At 43.9% G+C, this 10,533-nt stretch overlaps 1 protein-coding gene and 2 non-coding genes across 3 annotated transcripts; 1 reads left to right on the forward strand and 2 right to left on the reverse strand.

Moving 5' to 3' along the window:
- Positions 1 to 275: 275 nt before the first annotated feature.
- Positions 276 to 382, reverse strand: LOC112085641. The gene has a single exon (XR_002898942.1). It is a non-coding gene; the product is annotated as a small nucleolar RNA R71 (small nucleolar RNA).
- A 1,073-nt stretch (positions 383 to 1,455) lies between these two features.
- Positions 1,456 to 2,121, forward strand: LOC112085298. The gene has a single exon (XM_024154501.1). It carries the CDS (start codon positions 1,456 to 1,458, stop codon positions 2,119 to 2,121), a length of 666 nt encoding a protein of 221 aa, XP_024010269.1.
- Positions 2,122 to 5,485: 3,364 nt separating this feature from the next.
- LOC112085565 lies at positions 5,486 to 5,592 on the reverse strand. The gene has a single exon (XR_002898868.1). It is a non-coding gene; the product is annotated as a small nucleolar RNA R71 (small nucleolar RNA).
- Positions 5,593 to 10,533: the final 4,941 nt, after the last annotated feature.

Raw genomic sequence — 10,533 nt, forward strand, 5'->3', positions numbered from 1 at the left:
TGAAGGCTTCCTTGCTCAACATGGTTCAAAACTCCAAATTTCATGGTTTGCCAATGGAGGATCCTTTGGAGCAATTGGATCAGTTTGACAGGGTTTGTGACCTCACCAAAATCAATGGTGTCTTAGAGAATAGCTTCAAGCTTAGGCTTTTCCCCTTCAGCTTAGGAAACAAGGCACTCCAATGGGAAAAGAACCTGCCTAGAGGTTCCATACAGACTTGGGAGCAGTGCAAGCTTGCCTTTTTATCCATGTTCTTCTCTACTTCTAGGACAGCTAAGCTAAGAAACCAGATCTCAAGCTTCAAGCAACATAACAATGAAAGCTTTGGTGAAGCTTGGGAAAGGTTTAGAAGCTACACCAATCAGTGTCCACACCATGGTTTTTCTGATGCTTCTCTACTTTCTATACTGTATAGAGGAGCTTTACCACAGATAATAAACAAAATAGACACAGAGATTACATCTGCTATGGAACTTGTGAAGAATTTGGCCATGTCTAATGATACATATGGCGAGGATTATGAAAGGATCCAAGGCTCAGATCCAAGGCTTACTAGAGAGGTTAGAGAGCTTAGGAGTGAATTAGAAAAGCTGAAATTGGTTTCTCAAAAACCAATTCACTATGTTGCTGAGTTTAATGATTCCCCAAGCTTTGAGAACATTAATGAAGATGGCCTCACAGAGGAAGAGATCAACTATATTGGGAATCAACAGAGGTTTCAGAGGTTCAACAACTATGGTGCCAACCAAAACCTCTCATACCGCAACCCCAATGTAGCAAATCCTCAGGATCAGGTGTACCCACCTCAGCAAAACCAACAAAGCTATGCTCCTAAGCCTCAGTTTCAGAGTTCTTTCCAACCTAAGCCACAGTTCAGTCAGCCTCAACAGCAATATGGTCAGCCACAGCATCAGATTCATGGTACAAACTTCAGTTCTCAACAGCAACAGCTCAAGGCGCCCCCAGGATTCAGTCAGCAGCCAATGGGTCAGCAGCAGTTCAGTCATCAGCCGCCGGTTCAGAGTCAACAGATGGGACCAGATATGTGTGGTATACTACAGCAGTTGCTACAGGGTCAACAAAGAGCTGAAAGTCAGTATGCTTCCATGCTGAAACAGAATCAGGCATCCACTTCAAGAAGCCAAGGTGGCTTACCTGGTAAGCCTGAACCAAACCCAAAGGAGTATGCTAAAGCCATTACATTGAGAAGTGGCAAAGAGCTACCAAGTTTAGAGTACCACAATGTGATCATTGAGGACAATGATCAAATTGGTGGGGAGGCAGCCCCAAGGGATAATCAAGAAGCTGAAATATCAAAGAAAGGGAAGGACAAAGAGGTGGAAAAGCCATCAGAACCAGAAAAGCCTTATGTTCCACCACCTAAGCTCCAAGAAGCAGCTTGTAGATAAAGCAAGAGCACTCTTTGAGAAGACTCTTAATGAGACACCACTTACAATGCCTCTCGTTGAAGCATTTTTGATGATGCCTAAGCTTGGAAAGTTTCTAAAAGATGCTATCTTGAACAAAACCAAAGAGCTACAGGGAATGTTGGTGCTTAGCCATGAGTGTAGTGCCATCATTCAGAGAAAGTCAGTCCCAAGGAAGCTGTCTGATCCAGGGAGCTTCATTCTCCCTTGTGCTTTGGGACCATTGATGTTTTCTGGATGTCTTTGTGACTTGGGAGCATCTGTCAGCTTAATGTCATTTTCTATAGCAAAGAAACTTAGGTATAGAGTATTCAAACATGCTAAAATCTCTCGTATCCTAGCTGATAGATCAGTAAGGCTACCTGTTGGGATGTTAGAGGACTTGCCAGTCAAGATAGGCGGTTTTGAAGTGCCTACAGATTTTGTTGTTCTAGAGATGGATGAAGAACCGGTTGATCCACTGATTTTGGGCAGTCCATTCTTGGCCACAGCAGGAGCAATTATTGATGTAAGAGGTGGCATCATTGAGCTACAACTTGGTAAAGAAAAGCTGAAGTTTGATATCAAGGACAAGATGAAAAAGCCCACCATAGAAGGACAATGCTTCGACATAGAGACCATAGATGAGCTAGCTGATGAGATTTTGGAGGAGTTAAATCTTGAGGACCCTCTCCAAATAGCTCTAACAAAGTAACATGGTGAGTATGGTGATATGTTCATAATTTGCATCATTTAGGTTGCATAAATCATTCCAAATCATGTTTTATTTCATGCATTTTAGGTCCTTAGGGTTTGTTTTAGAACTTAGGAGATGCATTAGGTCCCAATGAGTCTTTGCATGTTTTGAGTGTCTATCAGGTGAATATGGAGCTGAAAAGATGAATCCAGGAGGTGGAATGGTGAGCAAAGCTTGAAAAAGTGGAAAAATTGGGTCTTAGGAGATTATCGGCCATTCTCGCTGGCCAGGAAGGTTTTACCGGCCATTTTCATGTACCGCGGGAAGCTTTACCGGCCATTTTCATGTACCGCGAATGAAGTGTATCGGCCAAAATCTCCGGGTGTGAACGTGCCTCAGAAATCGCCTTTCCGGGAAGCCTTCCGGTCCGATTCAGACGGCGGGTGCTTCATAGAAGTTGGAGAGCATTGGAGCACGGTCTCATAGCAAGTAGAATCGTGAAATTCGGACGCGTGAGCAGAGAGATAAGCTCGTCGGAAGGAACCCCTGTCTCGCAGGTATTCCGGACCGAGCAGATCAGTTCTGAAGGATGCGAAGGACGGTGCACTTCCAGGCCGATTCAGTTTCCGGGGCCTTCATGAGAATCAGAGACATTTGAGTCTTCTTTCCATAAAATCCAAGATCAGTCAATTCGGAGCTTTGAGCAGAAAGATACGGTCTCCGGAATGAACACATGTCTAGACGCCTTTCTCTGGTCGTGTAAATGCACTTCAAAGATGTGCCCTCCAGGAAACCTTACACTTCCCAAGCACTGAAACTTCCTTCATCAAAGTTGGAGACAAATGAGTCCTCTGTCTTCTGAAACCGGAATCACTCAATTCGGACAAGTCTCCAGGAAGTTACACTCTCCGGAATGCGAGATGGTCCAGACAGCCCAGAGCGACTAAGTTAAGCATGCCGCGATGGAATGCCACGGTCCACACTTGGCCGTGGCAACTTTTGTGCACCCTCGGCAAATGACACGATCTTCATGCCACGGTCTACACTTGACCGTGGCAAACACACACTTGGCTGAGAGGAACTTCTTGCAACCTTCGGCGATTGACATGGCCTAAATGCCACGGTCTGAGGCTTGACCGTGGCAACCTCTTGCAACCTTCGGCGATTGGCACGAGCTGAATGCCACGGTCTGGGACTTGACCGTGGCAAATGAACAAGTGGCTGGAGACAACTTCTACACAGCTTCGGCTTTTGACACGATTTCAATGCCACGGCCTGAGACATGGCCGTGGCAAGCATAGACTTGGCTGGGAAGGATTTCACATGCATGCGGGTTTTGGCACGGTCAGAATGCCACGGTCTGGGGGCTTGACCGTGGCAACCTTTACACATCTTCGTCGTTTGACACGGTAACTTGCCACGAGTTCCAGATGAAGCTTGATCAGACCGTGGCATCAAAAGGAACCAAGAACACAAGTAAAGACTTTGACACGGTCAGGATTGCCACGGTCACTCCAAGAGCACACCAGACCGTGGCAAACCTACACTTACCCATCAAGGCCGGGTCAGTACCCGGTTTGTTTCGGGTTGACCAGGTTCGCCCAAGCCTCCTTTAGAAGGTTTTTAGACCTAATTTGTAGAAGACACTTAATCTACTTTTAGTCTTCTTTCCCCTTTGGTGAAAACCTACTTAATACACTTTGTTTTAGAGAGTTTAAAATCGATTTGCAGTTTCTTTCCATCTTGTTCATCATTTCTTATCATCAAATCAAACTTCTAATCATGATTAACAACACATCTTGCAAAGGATCTAGTGTGTTGATCATGATTAGTGAGTAGTTACCTTAATGAGGTTCTAGATGTGTAGGTTAGGGTGCTAAAGTGTTAGATTAGGAATGCTTAGGGCTGGATTCATTGATTCATTTCTCTAAACAACTGTTCTCTATGCTAGATCCTTGATAATCACTTGAGATCTAGATTCTGGGAATTTCATGCACCAAAAGTGTTTGATGAAATTCCTGAAAGAGTTGTATTAGAGGTTTAAGCATTTTTCTGCATGGTGATGTATTGTTATTTGCTTGAATGATCATTGAGAACTGTTTATTAATGCATATTGATTCATATTTCACAAATGGGAATTTGGTTTGAAAATGGATTAGTGTAGGGGTTAATACCTTCATGAGAGGATTAACCTAGATTAGAGTTCTTAATCACTTGAATCATGTCTCATCATTGTCATTAGCATTTCTGGTTTTGCACCAAAGCACCCTAATCAACTATCATGTCTAGAATCTCATGCCTCCATCATATCATATTCACATCATTTGTCATTGTCATTTGACTTTAAACCTGTTTAAGTTGTTAGTTGTCATTAGTTAATCAAAATCACTCTTGTTTGCTTGAATTAAGAACTTGATCACATAGTTTAGTGTCTAACACCACATCTGGATTGATAAACCTCTTTGTGCTACATTGACAAGGGGATTGATAGCCCTGAGACCCTAAAAAGTCCTATCTATCAATTGGCGCCGTTGCCAAATTGTGGTTGATTAGCATTAAGCTCTGATCTGTTCTTGAGATCAAGTGCTTACTTTCTTGTTTTTACTGATTCCTTTCAAGTTTTGTTTGTGATTTCAGGTGTATGAACACCAGGTCTAGATCAAGAAGCTGTGGTCCACCTTTCCCTCTCAACGACAACATCAACCTTTTGGTACCAAGGAGGAGAAGGGACAGACGTGGTAGACAGATTGATCAGGCTGACATGGAAGACCAAAGAGATCACGTGGTAGATATAGAACAACCGGTTCAGGAGCAACAGGCTCAGGGTAATGGAGTTGGTCAAGGGCTTCATCAGGGTAATGTTCATCAGGAACAGGTGCACCATCAACAAGCTTATGTCCACCAAGGACAAGCTCAAGCTCATCAACAAAGGCATCAGGCCAATGTTCAACAAAGACAACAAGTGCACCACCAACCCCACCCTTTCCAACCACAGCAAAGAAGATATGAGCAACCCCAAGTCTATGTTGGAGAGAATGACAGGGCCAATGCTCATCAGTATGGAGCTGGTATTCAGGCACCACCTGTGCAAAACAACAACTTTGAAGTGAAAGCATCATTGCTGAATATGGTCCAGAACTCAAGGTTCCATGGGTTAGCAATGGAAGATCCCTTGGAACACTTGGACCAGTTTGATAAGGTGTGTGATCTGACCAAGATAAATGGAGTTTCAGAAGACAGCTTCAAGCTAAGACTATTCCCATTCAGTCTTGGTGATAAAGCTCATCAATGGGAAAAGAATCTTCCAAGAGGCTCCATTCAAACCTGGGAGCAATGCAAGCAAGCCTTCTTATCTAAGTTCTTCTCCACCTCAAGAACTGCAAAACTGAGGAACCAAATCTCTAGCTTCACTCAGCACAGCAATGAAAGTTTTGGTGAAGCATATGAGAGATTCAGGAGCTACACAAACCAATGCCCACACCATGGGTTTAGTGAGGCTTCTCTTCTCAGCGCACTGTATAGGGGAGCTCTTCCCAAGATTAGAAACCAGCTGGATACTGCTTCCAATGGGAACTTTCTGGGTAAAGAGATACATGCTGCTTTAGAGCTAGTGGAGAACTTAGCATTGAGCAATGATACTTATGGTGAAGACTATGACAGATCAAATAGGTCTGAAGGTTCAAGCTCAGAACAGAGGCTCACCAGAGAAGTTAAGGAGTTGAGGAGTGAATTAGACAAGCTGAAATTCACCACTCAGAAGCCAATGCATTTTGTTGGAGAGTATGAGGAACCTTCTCAAATCTTTGAGAACATAAGTGAAGAAGGTCTTACCCAAGAGGAGCTCAACTACATTGGGAATCAGAGGTTCCAAAGATATCAGTATGGTAATGCCAATCCAAACCTCTCTTACAGGAACATCAATGTAGCTAACCCACAAGACCAGGTCTATCCCAATTCTCAAGCTCCAAATAACTTTGTTCCCAAGAACAACTTTCAAGGGTCATTCCAACCCAAGGATTAATTTGGTCAGAATCAGAGTTTTGGTCAGCAACAGCAACCATTTCAGGGCACTGGTTACACTTCACAGCAGCCAAAGGCACCACCAGGGTTTGGTCCACCACAGTTCCAACAGCAGGCGCCGGTTCAACAACAGTTTCAGCCACCAATGGTTCAACAGCAGCCACAGATGGGTACAGATATGGTTGGTATTCTGCAACAACTACTTCAGGGTCAACAGACTATGCAGCAGGAAATCAAGGAACTGAAGCAAAACCAGGCATCAAGCTCAAGGAACCAAGGTCACCTACCTGGAAAACCAGAACCCAACCCCAAGGAATATGCCAAGGCCATTACACTGAGGAGTGCAAGGAGTTACCTGGTATTGAGAACAACAAAGTGATCATTGAGGACAATGATCAACCTGAGGGGGAGGCAGCCTTAAAGGATGATCAAGTTGCTGAGAAACCAAGGACAGAAAAGGGTAAAAAGGTAGCAAAGGAACCAGAACCAGAGAAGAAGTATGTGCCACCAAATCCATACCAACCCAAGCTCCCATTTCCAGGGAGATTTAAGAAGCAACTAGTGAACAAGGCAAGAGCTGTATTTGAGAAGGCACTCAAAGAGACACCACTCACAATGCCTCTCATTGATGCATTCTTAATGATGCCAAAGATGGGGAAGTTCTTGAAGGATGCAATTCTGAACAAGACAAAAGAGCTTCAAGGCATGGTAGTACTAAGTCATGAATGCAGTGCTATCATTCAGAAGAAGTCCATTCCAAGGAAGTTAACTGATCCAGGGAGCTTCACACTCCCTTGTGCCATTGGACCTCTTCTATTCTCTGGATGTCTTTGTGATCTAGGAGCATCAGTCAGCTTGATGCCATTCTCCATAGCAAAGAAGCTGGGCTTTAGAGTCTTCAAGCCTGCAAGGATCTCTCTTATCCTTGCAGATAGATCAGTTAGATTGCCTGTTGGTATGTTGGAAGATCTACCTGTCAAGATAGGTGGTTTTGAGGTTCCAACAGATTTTGTTGTGCTGGAAATGGATGAGGAACCAGTAGATCCTCTCATCTTGGGCAGGCCATTCCTAGCCACTGCAGGAGCTATTATTGATGTGAGAGGTGGGATAATAGAGCTTCAACTTGGGTCTGAAAGGCTCAAGTTTGATGTGAATGAGATGATGAAGAAACCCACCATTGAAGGTCAATGTTTCTATGTGGAGACAATGGATCAGTTGGCTGATGAGTTGCTTGAGGAGCTGAACACTGAGGATCCTCTTCAAGCTGCTCTAACTCAAGAACAAGGAGACAATGGGCTCTTAGCTGAAGCAAGTGAAGGGTATAAGCTGTATCTGGACAATGCAAGAGAGCTGGGTCCTGAAACAAGGTTTTTGGAGCTGGAACAAGGTGGTTCTGAGGTTTTTGCAATCAAGGAATCAGCCACCAGCCAAAGCAGCTTGGACCAGGACTGGAATGAGGCTGATGCACCCCCTGTTGAGCTCAAACCTCTACCAACAGGGCTCAGGTATGCTTTCTTAGGCTTAAACTCCACATATCCTGTCATCATCAATGATAGCCTATTAGAGGATCAAGAGAGTGCATTGCTTAATGAAATAAGAAAGTTCAGGAGAGCCATAGGGTATTCTTTGGCTGATATTAGAGGGATCTCTCCTGACATTTGTACCCATAGGATCCACCTAGAGGACCAATCTATGTCCTCTATTGAGCATCAACGAAGACTTAACCCCAACCTTAGGGAAGTGGTTAAGAAGGAGATACTAAAACTTCTTGAGGCAGGGATAATTTACCCAATCTCTGACTCAAGATGGGTGTCTCCTGTTCATGTTGTGCCCAAGAAAGGTGGGATCACAGTGGTGAAAAATGATAAGGATGAACTCATAGCTCAAAGAACCATAACTGGCCATCGCATGTGCATTGACTATAGGAAATTGAATTCTGCTTCTAGAAAAGATCATTTCCCTTTACCATTCATTGATAAAATGCTTGAAAGGTTAGCTAATCATCCTTATTTTTGTTTTCTCGATGGGTATTTGGGGTTCTTCCAAATTCCCATAGACCCCCGGGATCAAGAGAAAACAACATTCACCTGCCCTTATGGCACTTATGCTTATAGGAGAATGCCCTTCGGTTTATGTAATGCACCAGCCACTTTTCAAAGATGTATGATGCACATTTTCTCTGACATTATTGAAGAGAAAGTTGAGGTGTTCATGGATGACTTTAGTGTCTATGGCTCCTCCTTCTCGGATTGTCTCTCTAATTTGACACAGGTGTTGGAGAGATGTGAGCAGCACAACTTGGTGCTGAACTGGGAGAAGTGTCATTTCACGGTGCAAGAAGGAATAGTTCTTGGGCACAAGATCTCTGAAAAGGGTATTGAGGTTGATAAGGCAAAGGTGGAAGTAATGGTGAACCTGCAAACCCCCACTTCAGTTAAAGGGATAAGGAGCTTCCTTGGTCATGCAGGGTTTTATAGAAGATTCATTAAGGACTTCTAAAGGATTGCCAGGCCCTTAACAAGACTGTTGTGTAAGGAAGTGGATTTCATCTTTGATGCTGAATGTGAAGAAGCCTTTAAGTTGATCAAGGAAGCATTGGTTAGTGCACCAATAGTTCAGGCACCAGACTGGTCCCTTCCTTTTGAGGTCATGACAGATGCTTCTGACTTTGCTGTTGGAGCAGTACTTGGACAAAAGAAAGACAAGAAGCTGCATGTGATCTACTATGCCAGTAGAACACTTGACTCTGCCCAAGAGAAGTATGCTACAACTGAAAAGGAAATGCTGGCAATAGTTTTTGCCTTTGATAAGTTCAGAAGCTACCTGGTGGGATCAAAGGTCATTGTGTATACTGATCATGCAGCCCTCAGGTACTTGATGACCAAGAAAGATGCCAAGCCAAGGCTGTTGAGATGGGTTTTATTGCTCCAAGAGTTTGATATGGAGGTGCTTGATAAAAAGGACATTGAGAATGGGGCTGCAGACCATCTCTCAAGGCTGAGGATTGAAGAAAAAGTCCCCATAGATGATGCTTTGCCTGAAGAGTCTCTGATGGTGCTCCATTCCTACTTGGAGTTTGAGGAAGTAGAGAGCATTCAAGAAAGGAGGATGCCTTGGTTTGCAGACATAGTGAACTATCTTGCATGTGGGGTGGAGCCTCCTGAATTAGATGCTTACAAGAGGAAAAAGTTCTTCAGAGATGTCCAGAGATACCATTGGGATGAGCCCTACCTCTATGTTCTGAACAAGGATCAGCTGTACAGAAGGTGTCTTGCTGAAGAGGAGATGCAACCTGTGTTGCAAGGATGTCATGGTTCTGCTTTTGGAGGTCACATGGGGGCATTCAAAACTGTGGCAAAGGTTCTTCAAAGTGGGTTTTGGTGGCCAACAATGTTCAAAGATGCCCAGTTGGTGGTTTCAGCATGTGATGCCTGTCAGAGGCATGGGAACATATCTAAGAGAAGTGAGATGCCTCAAAACCCCATTCTAGAAGTTGAGATCTTTGATTGCTGGGGGGTTGAGTTTATGGGACCTTTCATTTCATCCTATGGAAATCAGTACATACTTGTTGCTGTGGACTATGTGTCCAAATGGGTTGAGGCCATTGCTTCCCCTACCAATGATTCCAAGGTTGTAGTGAAGCTGTTCAAGAGCATCATCTTCCCAAGGTTTGGAGTTCCAAGGGTTGTCATCTCTGATGGAGGATCCCATTTTGTGAACAAGACTCTGGAAGGTTTATTGAGAAAGCATGGAGTTAAACACAAGATAGCTACTCCATATCATCCTCAAACTAGTGGCCAGGTTGAAGTATCCAATAGACAGATCAAGGCCATTCTTGAGAGGACTGTTAGCTCAAGCAGAAAAGATTGGAGCAAAAGGCTAGATGATGCATTGTGGGCTTATAGGACTGCCTTTAAAACTCCAATTGGGACATCACCATTCAGTCTACTATATGGGAAGAGCTGCCACCTTCCTGTTGAGCTGGAATACAAGGCTATGTGGGCTGTGAAGTTGTTGAACTTTGATATCAAGACAGCTCAGGAGAAAAGGATCATGCAACTCCATGAACTTGAGGAGATTAGGCTTGATGCTTTTGAAAGCTCAAAGATCTATAAGGAGAAGACCAAGTTTCTGCATGATCAAAAGATTCTGAAGAGAGAGTTCAAGTATGGTGATTTGGTCTTGCTTTTCAACTCCAGACTTAAGTTGTTTCCAGGAAAGCTTAAGTCTAGGTGGTCTGGACCTTTCAAAGTTCTTGAAGTGAGGCCTTATGGTGCCATTGTCTTAGAAGGGAAGAATGGTCAGGAATTTGTGGTGAATGGACAGAGAATCAAGCATTACTTAGTTTCACAAGGGAAGGAGGAAGCTACATCAGTTCCCCTTCTTGATCCACCAGCCTGTAATCAGGTT

This window comes from Eutrema salsugineum, unplaced genomic scaffold (assembly GCF_000478725.1).
Source record: "Eutrema salsugineum unplaced genomic scaffold, Eutsalg1_0 scaffold_3, whole genome shotgun sequence".
Taxonomy (NCBI): Eukaryota; Viridiplantae; Streptophyta; class Magnoliopsida; order Brassicales; family Brassicaceae; genus Eutrema; species Eutrema salsugineum.

Coding starts and splice junctions, on each gene's coding strand:
- LOC112085298 (XM_024154501.1), top strand. CDS start 1,456: ATGCCTCTCGTTGAAGCATTTTTGATGATGCCTAAGCTTGGAAAGTTT.